Consider the following 17,928-nt stretch of genomic DNA (forward strand, 5'->3'; position numbering starts at 1 on the left):
CCTGGACAACCGGCTGTAGGTAACCCTGCTTTGAACAGGGAGTTTGACAAGATGACCTCCAAAGATCCCTTCCAACCTCAACCACTCTCTGATTCTGACTCTGATTACATACTCTGCTGCTAAACGAGATTGGATTTGCTGAGGGGAAGCAGATGGACTCTTCCTACTCCTTTATTACAGTCTCTTAGTGGCCAGCATAATTTTGCTGTCACTTTAATGAAAGCATTAGGCAAACCAAAATTTCATGCTATTTTTAAGTGTTTGTTTGTTTGTTTGTTTTTAATAAAACAAAACAAAGCAAAATGTGCATCCAGTGAAGAGTTTAATCGTAAAATATAACTGGAGACCACCAAAATTTGTCAAATACTGTTCCTGGGTTTCCATGGATCCCAGTATAGTAACACCACCAGTTTTTCTATGAGGAGACTTTGCGGAGGCATTCACTTCCACAGCATTTTTCTAAAATTAACCAGAAGTTGAAAATCCCACATATCACACAAGTTATTACTTCTCTATAAAATCTGTAATGAGGAGTTTTGGAAGCTCCCGGTGATTTTGCATCACTTCTGTCACTGAAACACCATCACTAAACTAGACAGCTCTAAAGACCTAACCTATGACAAGCCATTTTAGCATCTGCAGACTAAAGTACTTGATGAAGATAACTGAAATCTGTCTAAATTAAACAGTTCGGAAATGCACTCAGCTCTTGAGATTCATTGCTGTACTAGCCGATGGCAGCCTTGGAGATGAGCAAGAGATGCCAGAGCTGTGCAGAGCAGAAAACCTTGTCTTCATTTTGCTGACATGAGATGGAATCTGGGACAGCTGATGGTACCACAAAGGGAATAGAAATAGCTTTTGGAGTTATAGGATCAAGGTTAAAACAAGATTAAAGCTGAGCTGGCCAGAATGTTGCTGCTCTGAATAGTAGAGAATATAAGCTATCCAAACAGTTCATAGGCCAACATTAATCAAGATGTTATTGTTTTATACTCTAGTGTAAAACCTTAGCTTACTCTTTCAGGTCCTAGTCAAAACTTTACATAGTAGATAGGTCTTGTGTTTATTTAATGTTTACAAGTTAATTCCCCAAAACAGCAATAGTACTCTGCTTTTACAGAGGCCTTACAGCAGCATGAGATTTTTAAGCGTGAGTTTGCAAGACAGCTCAGAATGCCAGCAAAAACAGCATGTTTTTAAAAACGTACTATTACATTCTTAATCTTTTTGTACCTATTTTAGAAAGTAAGTCAAGGTCTGGTGCAATCCAAGCTAACAGCATTGTTGAAGAGGCCAAGAAATGACATAAATGGACATTTTTTGCACATTTTTTGACATGAACCCTCACTCTGTGGTCACACTGTGTCTTATTTTTCAAAGGGACAGTGCTACTTGCTGCTGGGAATCTTGAAAAATCTAAAACAACAACAGCAAAACAATAAGAATAATGAAACTTTGATTTTTGTATTTTTAACTAGTTACCAGAATTAACTGTATAATGAAGGACAGTTCTCGTCTCTGTCACTGAAGAGTTATTCCTAGGGACAGTAAATTAAAAAATGAAAATTGCTGACTTCTTAGAGGAAAACAGCAGTATCTCAGGTTTACATCTGAAGTGAACATATGCACACCAGATTCTCCAGACAACAGCAACCCCTCTTGTATGGTTTCAGTGCTCAGTCACTGGGTTCTGCTGCTTGTTATTAAACCAAAAACGAAGGAGAGACCAAAATTAAGAGAAACTGGGGGGTGACAAATATTGCCCGTCTTCCATGTACTAAGCATTTTTGAAAAGTAAGCCACATATATACACAGTTAGTTGTAGATTTAAGGACCCTGCTTAAGGTCTGAAAATGTGAAAAGCATATTCTGTATAATCTATTTTGGTTTTTCAATGTTGACACTAGTCACAGACACTTAAGAATGGAAGTTTTGCAATCCATCCCAATCAAAATCTCTCATGAATACTAGCTGACCTTCTCTACCAGTCATTAGCCTGATGTTGCTCTGTGATGATTTTTGTTACGGTTATATGCTTCTAAGTGAGAGCACCTCTCAGCCTGAGCTATACTGAGCAGACAGATGGAGGAAACCCGGGCAGCTGTACCACTTTTAATCAGGCAGAGCCCTGCCATGCTGCTGTGGTGCTGCTTTGCATGTGCAGAGCAGACTTAAGATTCCTGGAGAACTCTGTGGTAACAGCCATTAAGATGACTAAGGACTTTGGATGCTTTGGGGTAAGACAGCAACAAAGCAGGAATCTAGCACTTTTTGACTGTTATCCCATGCCTAAATGATTAAATCTTCCTTTGGGTCTGAAGTTTAATTCTGAATTTCTAAATGACATTTTATGACCTTTTTTTAAAAGCTTAACCATCATTTCAAAATGAATATTTCATGAATTCTTTTACTCATTATGGAATATCTGAAATCTGATCAAGCAGTGAGTTCTTTTCTAAGTGGTAAATCAAATTCCAACAATAGCATTTCCACTAAGCTCAGCTCCTTGGGATAATTTTTCTTCTTTTTTTTTTCCTAAAAAAAAAAAAATCCATTACTCTTCAACTCCTTAAGATATGTATGGAAAGTGAGAACAAGAGAGGTACAAATAAAGCTCAAATACATTCAGAAATAAAAGTCTGTAATTTCACTATTTCTAATATTGCTTTTCCCATTTTCAACTACTTAAAATACACAAATTGCTGTGGAAATGTGTATTTACATAGATATCAGCAACTGAGAGAGTAGCAATTGGATTTTGTAAAACAGAAGAGCTGGTGCCTAGCATTAGTGCTTTCCCTTCATAACAATTGTTCTTTCTCACTGAAAACGGGGAAGATGAGACGTCCAATACTTGCCTGCTTTTGCGCAGCCTATTAAAACCATGACTCTAATTTTTATCTTTATCATTGCTTGAGTCAGCTGCATTCCAGAAAATACATAAATAAATAAAAATAAATCATGGGGCTTGAGGGCTAAACAAATTCTGCAATGAAATACACAAAACAAGGCTTTTATTTTCTCCTTGAGACCTGCCTAGAAAACTTTGGTTTCTCAATCACTTTTTATGCAGGAAGACCTTACTGTGTTTGCAGAACACGTTACAGAAATTAAAGTGATAGGTATGGCTGAGAACTGTCGCCTTGAATTCTCAATATCAGTCTTCTGGAATCTTCTAAAATTCCATTTTAAATGGAAGTTTCCTCATGGCCAGATTCAACTGTGTGTTGGAGTTTGAGATAGGAATAAGAAAATTCATTTTTCTATTCTAGATTTAGAGAGAAGAAAAGCAAATATTTACTAAGATATATCTTTCTTTTCGACATATTTCACATTACAGTAAAGTTACATCTTCCACTTAACCCCCAAATTCAGTCCTTATATGTCGATTTTTGGCTTGCCATTTAAGTCAATGAGAACTTTCTAAATCAAAATAAAACCACGCTATAGCCCCAAATATTAAATATTAGCATGGATTTTAAAAGGCAAAATTCAACCAGCAATTTTATAAATATTTACATTTTCCACTTTATACTCATATAGTGATACGTGCAACTTAATTTCTAAAATGTTCATAATTGCTTTTTCTGTGGCAGTCATGAAGGTAAATTTGTGGTGAATTACCAAATCAGAAAAGGGCTTTTTCTAGCAGACAGTAGACCTTCATTGCCTCCACAAGTCTTCAAATGAAAGATACTACTATTTTTTCCTTGTGCATAGCAGGCACGTCAAGGTATCAAGAACTAAACCCTTTTTCCAGCAGCAGCAGCACCTGATGCAAGTCATGCTTATGGACAGATGACCCAGAGAACCCAACCTTCTGCTGAAAGCGTTGGTCTCTGTTAACAGCCTGCAGTTTACAGAAGCTCCGTATTGGTGGAGAGGGCAAACTTTAATGCTGTGTTACCAAATCCGATACCAGGTAAAAGTAGAAGTGTGAAACACGTAGGAAATACGTATTCCATGGTACAAACTATATGTCAGGAAACATCCCCTTTTATTTGGCACTGATTAAACTGCACGTAAAATACTGCATCCAATTCTGAGTCCCTTTGGTACAAGAAAGATGTTAATACACTAATACACGGGAGCAAGGTGAGTTGCATGCCACCAAGAGGGTTTGGACTGGAGCACTTGCCCCATGAGTAGAGGCTGAAGGAGCAGTGTTTGTTCAGCCTGGAGAAAGGATGGCCTTGGGGGCACCTCAGAGCGGCGTGCCAGGGCCTACAAGGACGGTGTCATGAGGATGGAGCTAGGTTCTTCTCTGAGGTGCATGAGAGGAGAAGGAGAGACAGCAGAAGGGTCTGACTGGACATCAAGAAAATTAATTCTTCTCAATGAGGACAGTCAAGCACTGGAACAGGTCGCCCACAGAGGTTGTGCAGTCGCTGTCTTGGGAGGTTTTCAAGACCCAACTGGATAAAGCCCTGGTGCGATCTCATAGCTGAGCTGTTTTCAGCAGATTGGATGGACCAGGTGGCCTCCCAAGGTCCCTTCCAACCTGAATTGTTCTATCACGTTATTTTTCCTAGGCCAGTATGTCCACAGAAAAGCTCCCGCACAAAACCACATCTGCTAGCAAATGCTGATTTCTTTTCCTTAGATATAGCTGCTATGCTTCACTTTTTGCAAATGTCACTTTTCATTCACAAGATGTTATCACCACCAGCATAACGCTGCCTAGCAACTTATTCCAACTAATAAAACATAATACAGAAAAGAGACAAAATATGAAGAGTATTATTTGTAAACACATTTATTCCTAAATTGATCCGCTTTCCTTTTTTTTTTTTTTTTTTTTTTTTTTTTTTTCCTTTTCATTAGTTATCAGCTGGCTGCTTGCTATTAAAGACACTAGTTCTGCAAACACTAAAATTAGGTGCTTAAATTTACCGGAATTGCTAATGCTGTTAATGCGGGACGTAAACACCGGCAGGGCTGCATCCATAATCCTGAGGCCAGCTCCCTAACTGGCTTATTAGTTTTTTGTTGTAAACATCAAATAGATATAATCTAACGGGACTTAATGCAATTTATGCCATATGTTTTCCTTCTGTTTTCTGTGTTATTTTACTAGGGGTTTTGTTTTTCAAATCCTATTCCATGTCTTTAATGCTATCTTCGCAACAACTGTATTTGCAGGATTACCTCTTCGATTTCACTAATTTTACAGGCTCCAGAAAGCTATGAGTTTGTATAATATCGCACCAACTACAATCGTGTAAAGATAAAACAATAATCTACTGAAATTTTGTCTTTTTTTGGCCCAAGAAGATAAAAATACAGATTGGAACATGGTGACTTCATGTATAGAGGCAGTTTCCCAAGTACTTATTAATTTATTTAAGGTATCTCTTTGCTACTTTATGAATGATGCTACTTTATGAATTTATTTTACCGTGGAGCTCAAAACCGAGCCTTTATTTGGATCTTCAGTAATCAGACAATGAACAAGACCACCCAGGTGATGTGACCATTGCAGTGAACTCTGTGTGGTCACAAAGAAGTGTGCAGCTACTAGAAGAGCTTTGAGACGCACACATAAGGTTACCAAAATAAAAAAACTACCATAGTACTTGATGACCACGCCAAGCAAACAAACAGAAGCAAAAGAAACACAAAACCAACATCCCAAGCCCTACAGAGCTGCTGCACAGACACACTTCGGTGGCACAGTGTTGCTTTCTCCTGTTTGGGTAGCTGCTTCTTGCCCAGCTACTGCTCAGTTTGAGCCGGTAGGAAGCATCCTGGCCTCCTTCTTACTTCTTTCACCCGTTATTTGTCTCGGGGCTCGGTGAACAAAGCCAGCCCCCCACGCCAAAACAGCTGCGAGGGGCCGAGAGGCAGCGGGCTGCATCCCCCTTCCAGGCTGCGCCTTCGCTGTGCGTGGGGACACCGCCGGCCGCCTCGGCCGCCTCTCCCCTCGGCACCTGCCGATCCGAGGCACCCGGCTGGATCTCGGCGGCGATTCTCCCCCTTCCCCCGCCGCCCGGGACCCGCAGGCCGCCCCACCCGCCGCCGCTGTTGCCGAGAGACCGAGGGCGGCCGCCGCCGGGGCCCCCTCCGCTCCCCGCGACACCCCGGGGCCGCGGCCGGCCCCTCCCGACCGCGCCATGAAGGCGGATGCTGGCGGTAGGTGGGAGGCGGCGGGCGCGGCCGGCTCGGTACTGGGGTCCCCGGCTCCTCCCCGCTCCCTCCCCGGCCCCCCCCGAGCACCCCGGGAAGACCGCGGCGACAGGGCCCCGGCACCGAGCCCCGGGGGCCGCGGCGGGCTCGGGGCCGGGGGAGCGGCCCTCGGCCTGGGCAGAACGAGCCCGGGCTCGGTGCCCGGAGCGGCCCCGGCCGGGGGGCGCTGGGGGGTGCGCCGGGAGGGGTGGCCGGGACCCCCCGCGGTGGTGGTCGGGGGGAGATGCTGGCCCCAGGGGAATCTCCCCGGGGTTAACGCGCAGTTTCAAGGGCCTCGGTTCGTTATGTGAATGGAGACTTGCTTATTATTATTATTATTATTATTATTATTATTATTATTATTATTATTTTTGTCCACGTCTTTTTGTTTTAGCGATCCTGACGTCAAAGGCACGTTTGTAGGAAGAGCTGAGGTTTCTGGTGGCCTTTGCCTACGAGCGTGGCTTTTAAGTTAGCTGCGGTTTCTTCAGTTACCTGTTGTTGTGTTCAGAGTCACTCATAAAGCAAATATTAACAGTGAGAAAATACAAAGTGTACACTGTTTGAGTCTTTTGTCTTTCACATCTTCAATTTCCTGGTTCATTGCATTGTCCCTCTTTTCATTTCCTTCCACAGCAGCCTCATCCCACCTGTCCCCTAACCAACCAGAAAAAGAAATAATACATATTAAAAATGGACTAATTTTTGCTGTATAAATCACAAGAAACTTCAATGGAGGGAGAAAACAAATACCGCTTTGAGCTGATCTCTCAGGCTGCTAGAAGACTCCAGCTTTCTGCAAGTTCATGAGTATGTCTCTGGGAACATTTAGGAACAGCTAGGGGAATTATTTCCTCAACTGTTTTAGCTAAGTGCTGTGTTTTGAAATGAAATATTAAAGCCATAATAAGTACCATGTAATTTGTGTTGTAGTAATGTAGACCCATATGTTTGGCATGTCTTTTTTATGTTAATCTGAAATGTGGTCCACCACAGTTTGTTCCCATTTGAGATATGCTTCCTGGAAATACAACCTTTTAACATACATACTCTGCTTTGACTTCCACCTTTTGGGCATTGCTGTTACCATAGACACCGTGCGGCATTCATTCAGGCCCAGATCTTGAGCCACATAGATTTTGGGCCTTAAACTTTCCCCACGAGAAAGTAATATCAAGCTGTGTTACAGGCAGTAATGGGCCAAATTACTGGACCAAATTCTGGAAGAGGTGCGAAGTCACTGATTTTCCAGGATAAGAATCTCTTCTTAAGACATGTCATGATGAGCTAGAACTACTATTGGCTTCTGGGGTTTAGGATTTTTCCCTACCTCATGCTATTTAGGAATTCAAGCAGTTGAAAACAAGATTTTTGCTGTCTTTATGAGAAAAATGGAGGTGGTCACATTCATGAAATAAACTTATTTTTACTGTGTTACTAATTCAGTACTTCCATGGCTAGAGAATTACTTGGTTTTTCTGTAGATTTTGAGCATGAAATCTTTTTTGAGGTAAAGAACAAAATCAGCCAAATATGCCAGTTATATGTTGAATCACATTTTAATTCCTTTTCAGTCTTTTTCTGTTCTCCCTTTTATTTTAACCTCCATTTGAAGTTCCCTGTATCAGGTTAAGTACTGGTAAATGTCTTATTTTTGGTGATACTACCTCTAAAGGATGGTTGCAAATTACCTTGTTACTACTCGTTTATTTTTGTTTTCTCTTCCTTTATTTTCTATGATCTTTTCGTCTTTCATCCATGTTATTTTTCCCTACTGTGAGAATACTCTGGCAGTGGAACAAGATGCCCAGAGAAATTGTACAATCTCCGTTCTTGGTGGTATTCAGGACCAGACTGGAGTAACCTGGGTAAACTGTAGCCTTGTCTGACATCTGACTTGAACACCCATGGGCAGGAGATTGGACTAAAGACCTTGTGAGTCCTGAGTCAGCCTGTGATTCTATGTTCTCAGTTTTCCAGTTAAATTTTTCCCAAAAAACTTTCCCAAAGTTTGGCCTTTTGTTCTTGGGCCATTACATTCAATGTTGTGTTTATGGAGATGGCAATACAATACCAAAGGTTGTGGCTGCAACTTGGGGAAACTGTCCTGCAACAATGAGAGTCTGCATCACAGGCCAACTTTTTTTTTTTTTTTAAAGAAAAGAAGATGAGAAGGAAGAGTCCTGATTGTGTTTTAAGGATCTCCAGCTTAAAATACATGGGTATTAACAGTTTCTCTGGAAATTCCTAAAGTAATATATATAAACAGAAGAATTTGGAAAAGGGAAACCATCTAGAATATTCAAGTTTTTAATAATTACTTTAGTAAAAATTGTAACAAGGCTAAAAGTAAATAATCACTATTTATTTTATTTTTAATGTATCAATTTAAACTCTGAAAAAATGCGTATACAAGGTTCTAGGCACCGTAGTGTGTAATTAGTAGTACAACAAAATCCCAGCAACATTAAAATAATCGCTTAAGCAGGCATGCTGCCAGCCATCTGCCTACGGAGAAGCTCCTTTCTACCCCTTCATCATTCTGGGAAGGGTGCCCTCAACCCTTGCTTTAAAATCCTGCAAACTATATCACCTGCAGCATTCATAGGGAATTAAAGAATGTGGGATCTTTTAAAAAGGGTGGGTTGCTCCCTGAATCCTCTTGAAGAATGACCTGCTATCAATCCCCTTGCTTTCACTGGGGGCAACAGTTTCCACCTGGTGATGAGTAGACCACAAAAGCAAATCCCAGAATATTGATCTTGTATTTTTTCTAGCATGGTTCTTATTAAGCTCATTGATGCATTTCTTCGTCAGCTTTTAAGGATTTTCATATAGACCACACTGCAGTAGATTAGTCATAGCGTAGCAAGCAATAGGTAGGTGGTTTACCTGTTTTTTGTTTGTTTTTTTTTTTAATGCAGTTTCTTAATTGAAAAATGTGAAAATGCCAAACTTTATATAAAGCTGTGAAGCTCATTATCTGGCTGTATCACAATACTGTGAGTATGCTCTTCAAAATTGTATCTTGTGGCTGTTTAAAGGCTTACTATAAAAGGGACTTGTCCCATGACCTCGTGTGGTAGTAGTGGTAGGTTGTATATCTTGTTGAAGTCATGTCTGCCTTTATATGCAATTTGATACTTGATTCTGCTTGCTGAGTAGGCCTCAATCATTTTGGCTGGGTCTGAGAGGAAGAAATTCATAAGAAGTAAATATGGTGTGAGCATTGTCCTTAGCTGCAAACAACACAAGACATGTTGTGAGCGAAGAACTAAAGCTGAAGAACTAAAGAACTAAAGCGAAGAACTAAACAGACACCTGTCTGTTTTCAAGCTAGATGCTGTGAACGCTGGTGGCCATCAGCAAATGTTACACTTTCCTTGGTTGCTGAACGCCAGTATGATCTTTTTGGCCTGGGGTCCTGTTAGTATAAACAAGCTGTCACCAGCTGTTCTTTCCTACTTGTATCCAGATGACTTGAAATTGTGAATGCAAGTGCTTTCTAGGATATTTCCTTCAGTAGACCTTCTTTGTGAAAAATCCTGTTTGTTTTTAATAAATACTGAAGTTTGATCAGCTATTAGGTGTAAGTTGCATTTAAATTAAGGAGGGAGGTCTGTTAGGGCATTTTATCGATGAAATGCCAATACCACACAGAGAGAAAAATAACTGACATAAGCTTTTCTTTGAAACTAGTTATGAGTTAATAACATCCATAGTGGTATGTGCCATGTGACTGTATCCATTGGAATTCTGTCTTTACCCTTATAAACTTACATATATCTGTACTATCATGTCTATAATTTGCTCACTTCAAATGTTCTGGTACATGAAAACAAATCCTAAAGTACCTTGCACATGTAACTGCACTGAAAAGCAGGGATGGAATTAAAATTTGGTGCAGAAACAGTGACAATTTGCTAAGAGGGAAAGGAAAAAGACTATTGAGATAAAAGAAGGAGAACTTATATTTTTCCTGTAACCATAGTACAGCTAAGAGCAATTTCTTCCTTAACATCATCATGCTGTTTGTATGGGTGTCCATGTCCTCCCTCTGCCACTCATTATATATTTGGCAGATTTTAGATATTACAGATAGTAAAAAGTTCAAAGCCAATAATTTTCTAACAATTTTAGGAGTCACTTTGTATGTCCCAGCTCTGGGAAGAGTTGGAATTGGAGCTGACATTTTCAGACAAGAGAGAATTTGCGTGGAAGGGAGTTCTTGTAGGTGGCCAGCCATGGGAGGACCTTCAGTCACTGATCGCACAATCTCAGGTGACAAAGTCAACAGACTGAGACAGTAATATGTTGGAAACCAGACACTGATGATGCAAAGGATTTGTCTAATTTTTGAACTCTCCTTAAAGATAGTTATATCTGCTTTATTTTTCTATATATTTTTTGTGAAGTCATTTTTCAACTGCTTTCTTTATCTACCAGAATTTATAAGCACATTTTCCCGAGTTTGTGATAGAGAGCTCTTGAGCAGAATATGCTGTATGTAGTGAACTTTTTTTTTTTTATATAAACAACACACAGATTTCTCAGGTTTTGATGTTGTGTAGGTAGGATCAGCTACTTTTTTTAATTTGTCTTTTGATTTTTGTAGGAAGTGCAAACTTCCATTAGCAGAAGTGTCTTATGGCTAGTGTGGATATCGTAAACTGGGATTAGACCTTCTTCAGACTTCTTATTTCCTTAAGTGCACAGTGGGTCTTGAGTTTACCAGTTATTGTGCTTGAACACTTTGATTTAATCATAACCTGCAAATTTATTGTAATGCTGATAGTTTATTGTCTCAAAATTTAGTTTTGAGATAGTGTAGTAGTTGTTGAACATGTTGAAGTTCAGGGGAAGAGAGGGAGAGCAGGCTGACCAAATGGATCAGAAGGGACACAGCGCATGATTCATATTCTGTTTTCTTCCTTTATTGTTTTTTTGTGTCTTAAAATAGAGGAAAATTTTAAAAGCAAAAAGGCTATGTTCCTGCCTGAGTAGGTTGACACCTGTGCTGTGGATTTTCATTGCTATTGTAAAGAAAATGCTTCAGAGAAATCTGATGTGGGTGTAGCCCTAAAACTCCATGGTATTTTCTTGTCTCAAAACCTGTCTTTGTCCCACACCCAGTATTTCTTAAAAACTCCGGAGCTAGAAATATATCCTAGGGAATGTATTAAGCCTTTCATGTTAATAACAGATTGTGATCAAAGAAAGACCTAATGATGTATGTCGGAATCAATGTGGGAACTGCAGGGGTGGATTTATAGTCAGAGTTAGGGAGGACTGCAACCTCCCCATTAGCACAGCTTGGTGTGGTGCTTGCTGCACGTCACACGCTGCAAGGAGTGCCTGCACAGCTCCCTTCCTCCCATTCATCTTTCAGCTAGTTCCCTCTTAAAAAAAGGTGCAAAAGGTGTTGTAGGCCACACATTAAACTTCTTCACATGTACGGGGCAGAGTGCAAAGCACCAGGCTTTGTGTTCTGCAGTAACAAACTCATGTAAAAGGCTGCATGTTCCCTGGAAAATTGCAAGCAGTGTGAAAAAACAACAACAACAAATTGCATAAAAGCTTGAGAGCAACCTTATTATACTTTTGAATAATAATCTTGCTAAAGACCATTTTCAGAAGATTCTTGACTTGTGGTCTTTATTGTGGTATTGTGGTGGTGCTTTTTTTTTTTTTTTATGGGGATTTCTGCACATTTCAAGTAGAGAAATGAACTAGGTGGTTCTTGTATTCCGTAAATGTTTGTTTTCTGTTGGATTTGTATGTATGGCAATTCATTCAAGACTACCCCTTAAAAGGAAGAATTTTGATCTCTTTAGTTACAACACTTAAGAATGTGAACTGAATCCATTATTAACATCTAAAGTTCATGTGTCCATATCAATTGCAAAAATAAAGAATAAAAACAAATAAGTTGGTGTCACTGGGTAGAAGGGTAGATGGGAGTTTCATTAGAAAGATATGGCTCATCTTCCCACCCATCAGATGTACAAATAAGCAATTCTTTGGTAATTGTCTACTTTCTTCCCCAAATGGACATAGCTGCTTATTTAGAGTGTCATCTTAAAACAAAACAAAACAAAACAGTAGTGTCTTGTCCATGTTTCACATCCTGAGAATTTTTTCATAATTCTCTTATTGATCATATTTGCCTTATTGATCCTCTATTTATTCCTATGTATTTTCTTAAGAGTATACTAGGAAATGCAGAAATTGGAAGCATAAAATTAATATTTTATTGATTGAATAGCTTTTAAGTAACGGTTTACAAAGGATCGTATGTGCAGGAAACATTTTAGATTTTTTTTCCAAGGTCTCGAGAAGTGCAGCTCCCAAGAAATTGCAGTAAACTTACCACTTTACTAAATGTAGCCATTTTAAAGCTTCGTGCCCTCAAAAAAATACCAACAGCTCCAAGGCTTCAAGAGTTTCTAGTTATGCTTTGGTCCAAATAGAGAAAATGGGTCAATACAATAGGCTTGGAAATAAATAGGAGAAAGCAGTAAAAACTGGTAAAGAGAATTAAGTGGTGAAATCATTTATGGGAAGGAAGTGGGAGCACGGAGCTTAAGCATGAGTCTTGAAGGGACATACAACTTGTATGGGTATGTTTGTAACCCCTCATTTGTTAGACTATTAGTCTATAATGTTCATTTAACAATATTTGCATATATTTAGTGTCAGCTTATCAGTTCCACTTGCACTATGATTGCTGTGATTCATTGTCCAACACAAATAAAGGTGTCAGAAGTTGCCCCTTATTTTGTGCCTTTATATCATTTCTGTTTCTTAAAAAAAATAAAATAAAATACTGTATAACTTCAGCTCCTTCAGCTGGGATCGTCAGTCTAGGACCTCAACCCTATTGCTTTCAGGTCTGTCCAAACTCAGACCAATGGTCCAGATTTGGTTTTTAAATATTAGACAGCAGATAGGAGAAAGGTGCGTGCAGGCAGGTCATGATGATGACACAAATATCATGCTCAGGAGTTTTAATTTACTGACAGATGTGAAAGGGGATAATCCAAAAACCTAACTTTACCTTATGTATGGAGGGCTTTACGTATGGAGGGACAGCATGAGAGAAAGCACTCTTCTGAAAATAGAGCAAGGGACCTTTTGAGTAGAGCTGACCTTTCGAATCTGAAAGAGGGAAAATAGAGTGGCAGTAGACTCTGAGGGAGCTGGAAGAACATGAATAGGTTTTTTGCCATGATAGCTTAAAGAAGAGACAGCCAGGGATGTATAGGTGCAGAGTGGACGTGAAGCAGTGGCTGGTATGGTGGAAAGGCCAGCTGAGACCAAGCATACAGGCACTTCCATACTCTTGAACCTACTGCTTCTTCCAAGGACAGTCTTTCTTGCTGTAGTCACCACCATACCTTGAGATACTTGATGGTCAACTTGTAGCTTTGAAGTATTTTGTACTAGTTTTGACAACCTTTTTGGAAATATAGTATCATCTACGAACCAGACTTGGTCCAGGGTAAAGGTTCATGACAAGGCCGAAGATCTTGCTTTCTCCTTCCCCCTCACCTTCCTGAAAAAAAAACATCCCTAAGGGACTGTATTTCATGAAAGGCAGTTCTTATGCAAGTCCAGTGCTCCCTGCTAGGTAGGCTGTTACTCCCTGGGAGAACACATATTTATCTCTGCAATTATTTTGATTCTGGCACTCTTGTCCTGTGTCTGAGGGAAAGTTGATGCTAATATCTAGCTCACCTTAGCTCTCATAGTGCATCTGCTGGTTGCTGCTTTGAGTGCTGAGGTATGCAGAAGGCTCAGCCTCTGTGCCGGGAATGTCGAAACTCAGCCTAATCTTGGGGAAACAGCACATTTTCCTCTGTGCTCCCATGTGCCAACGTAAGCCCCAGAGAAAGCCAACTGTCCTGCTGTTGGATAGATAATTACTGACATTAAAGAAAGGTATTAGAAAAATGAATGTTAACAGTAGAAGTAAGTAGCAAAAAGACTTCCAATTTCAGTAAAGAACAATAAAATCTGTTGGCTACTTAACATTGCCTGTTTGCCTTTGGCTTATTGGGCTTTATATTAGCCTAATATAATAAATGGAAATGTCACCGTTAAATTAAATGGCTTCAGGAAATCCATCCAATGATTTCTCTCGGTTTAAGTTCACAGCAATAGCTGCCTTCGCATATTGGTCCAAGTTTTCTGCCAGCACTGCTAAGTTTTAGTAATTGGGTTGCATACCTTTATGTAAATTGTTGTGAACTGAGAGTCATGTCAGTGATTTATATAGGCAAGGCTTTTTAATAAAATGAAGATCCTGTTAATAAATACAAAGTCCCTTTGCCATAAACCCAGAATGTTTTAGGTTACTTATAAAACTGTTCAAAAGGGCATTATAAAGTGGTTTCAGTGAATTAATGTCTTTTCTCTGTTTTTTCTCCCAAGGTGGTTTCATGATCATAGATAACAAAAGTTAACTTCAGGATGCTAAAGAGGAAACAGAGTTCAAGGGTGGAGGCCCAACCAGTTACAGATTTTGGTCCTGATGAATCTTTGTCAGACAATGCAGATATTCTGTGGATTAACAAACCAGTACGTATCTCTTTCTGTAGTCGCTAATTGTAAGTTAAATGTAACTTGTATTGTTGAAATATGACTTCTAAGAAAGGTTCTGGAATAGATATTTGTTAGAAGCAAATATCGAGCTATAGTTGCTGATCTACCAGTTCATTTCTAACAAAAAGTCCGAAACTAAATACAAAGGTTGGTTTTGGTTGTTACAGAGTGATGGGGATGATCAAGCAGTGTTTGCCAACATTCATCTACTGACTGTTTTTTTATTAAGTAGCTATCCTTTCAATGTCTCTGTTTTCTAACATGTTTATTGAAATTAGAAGTTCGTAAAGTGAACTTCTGAAGAGAATGTCAGAAAGAGCATTTCATTGCTAAAGCAGTGGCCAGCAGTTTCATTTTGACTTGAAAGTTTTTACTTTCAAATCTCCCTTTTTACATCCCTTATGAATATAATAGTGTATTTTGGTTGTTTAGTTTCAAGTACAGCTCATATTTTTCTAGTATCATTTCACCTACAATGTGCCCTAAAGCAATAGATAGGTGAAGAAGTGTCTGGCAGCTTGGAACTGGAGATTGCTTCATTGGGAACAGAGTTATTAACAGAATGTGCAGTATTAAGAAGATGCCTTTACCAAGAAAAGATGGTTGTTATGATTAAATCACATATTCAGCTGTCAGTGAGCATCCGGGATTGCTGTGTTTTGAATGATTCATGGTTTTGTAGAGAAGGCATTTTTATGCTTCTCTTAAAGGAGAGTAGAATTCTTTACTTTGTGAAAGCAAAAAGTCAAATATTCTGAAATAAATTAATACATGTTATTGGCATGGCATTCATTTAGTTGAACTATCATCTCATTTGCAGTATGGATCCCAGATCTCTAAGATTCGCTTCTGAGTTTTAACACCTAAATCATTTACAAGACAACACCCGTGTATTAATTATTCATGCTAAATAATTTTAAATAGAATGTTCCTATTGAATTCTGTAATTAGCTCAAAATGTCATTGCAGAAAGATATTCTGGGTTACTTACATACGTTTCTCAGTGCACAGCATTCAGCTTTTGGATGGAATCATTTTTTTCTTGTCATGCTGGTATACTAGTTGCATATTGCTTAGCAAGTATAATAACATTTTACTATGGCAGACACATATATATATAAGCCACACTTTACTATTTATGTTATTTCTTTTCAGTTTAAACAAGGTTTGAAACAAGGTGGGACGTAATAAACAATACATCAGATGCCTTACACTTCCAAATTACTAATTTGGGCTCAGAAACAGTAGAGCTATTTAGTTTAGGTCAAATATCATTACATTTAGGTGGGCATATGGTGAGTGTTAAAAAAGGTGAGTTTTCTTACAGCTTCTTGATACTGAAATGTTCAAGTTGGTGTAAAAGATTGTATATTTTTTCCGCAAATTGTAAATTACTATAAATACACTTTTAGATTTCTTTTCTTTTTGTTTGATGAAAAAAGTTTTGTTTCTTTTTTTGCTTGCTGAAGTGTCTTTTTTTTTTTTGATAGACATGACCTTACCAGCTCTGATTCATTACACTTGTCTGACTTTAAAGATGTTTCAGTGGTGTTTTGATTTAAAAAGAGAAAAAAAATCCAATGATAAGCGCATGTACTGATACATTCTACCTTCTCATTAGATCTCCCACTGTGCCTAGCACTGAATATAGCCTTATTAATAAAAATTGTTTTGAGACTGAGACCTAAGTAGTCATAGAAATGAACTGTTCTCTAACAGCAACAAAACTTGTTTGGAACAAAAGGGAATCCTGATATTAAGAAGTAGCTTTCTTTGACATAGTCTTTTTTATATTTATTCTTTTCATAAATGGAAGTATGATTTTAGTCCCTGTGCCTCTCTTCATTTTTGGAATTGTGAACTGAAAAAAAAAAAAAAATTTTTAAATAACTGAAAAATCAGTTAATCTAAATGCGAAATTAATTTTTTTCCACAGATGTTTTCATTTAATGTATTCCCCCAGTTTATAACATGAACTAATTCTATTTATTGTCTGCATAAAATATAAAATATGGCAAGTTGTCATTTGAAAATAAATTGGACTGCAAAAACTGCAAAGTAGGAAGGATAGAATCCTGACTCTCAGTTTCCTGGGTCTTGATACTTGGTTTATGAATTATGCAACCTCCCAGATTAACTAATAATTTATTTTTTGTTTCATAAAATCATGAGAGCTTATTTTTGAGATTAAGACCTTAAATACATGGATTATGATGTAAAAGAAAGCTGCAAAAGTGTGTTTACAAAAAGTGCCTGTACAAGTTATGAAGGCTAAATATTTGAGCTGTTCTTGAAAATTAAAACAATCTTGCAATGTCTTGGTTTTCTTGTGTTTTGTTTTTTGTTTTTTTTTTTTTTTCAGTGGGTACACTCATTACTACGAATCTGTGCCATAATCAGTGTTATTTCTGTTTGTATGAACACCCCAAAGACCTTCGAGCATTATCCTCCTCTCCAGTATGTGACATTTGCTCTCGATACTCTATTGATGTTCCTTTATACTGCAGAGATGATAGCAAAAATGCATATCCGTGGCATAGTTAAGGTAAGCATTTTAAAAATACCCTACATGTGCTCAAGAAAATGGATCTGAATATATGTTACTGACATTTGATCTTTGTTAACTTCTTACTTTACTTTTTACGATTGTTCTTAATAAAAGTCAATGCCGTGGAATATAAGCAAAAAAGACAGGATGAGAAAGATGCAGCTTTTCTGCCTATTTAATCCCCCCTAAATTTATTACCAACATTCATAATAATGTTTTCCTACAAAGGAATGGATAATTTCACTGTATTATTATAAAAAAATAAAAGCTAAATGAACTGAATATACATTAATAAGAATATTTTGTAAATGTCTGGAGATGCATATTTGGATATAGAACTTTGATTTTCATTTCGCAAGCATGAATGTTTTGTTGTGTGGTTACTTTACTTAAAGAAGAAAATATGTTTTAACAGTGAGCTGAATGAAAAAATTATCTTGCTTTTCTGTATTTTTTCCTTAATATAAAGAATGCTAGTAAACAAATGTTTCTGTTATCATATGTTTACTGTTGTTGCTGGACTAACTTGTATTAGTGGATACAATAGAACATCAACCTCCAGAGTTTTTCAGTGGTCGTCGTTATGTAGCATTACTTTACTGATTGTT

At 38.3% G+C, this 17,928-nt stretch overlaps 1 protein-coding gene across 2 annotated transcripts in view; it reads left to right on the forward strand.

Annotated features, from left to right (window-relative positions):
- Window positions 1-14,640: 14,640 nt before the first annotated feature.
- The window catches only part of NALCN (sodium leak channel, non-selective), a 224,888-nt gene continuing 221,600 nt past the window's right edge, over window positions 14,641-17,928 (forward strand). For both annotated transcript variants that reach the window (XM_035557055.2, XM_035557056.2), the window contains exons 1-2: window positions 14,641-14,748; window positions 17,135-17,317. In XM_035557055.2, coding sequence (XP_035412948.1) covers window positions 14,641-14,748; window positions 17,135-17,317 — 291 coding nt within the window. The remainder of the gene's footprint in view (window positions 14,749-17,134; window positions 17,318-17,928) is intronic.

The sequence above is a fragment of the Cygnus atratus genome, chromosome 1 (assembly GCF_013377495.2).
Source record: "Cygnus atratus isolate AKBS03 ecotype Queensland, Australia chromosome 1, CAtr_DNAZoo_HiC_assembly, whole genome shotgun sequence".
In the NCBI taxonomy this organism is placed as follows: Eukaryota; Metazoa; Chordata; class Aves; order Anseriformes; family Anatidae; genus Cygnus; species Cygnus atratus.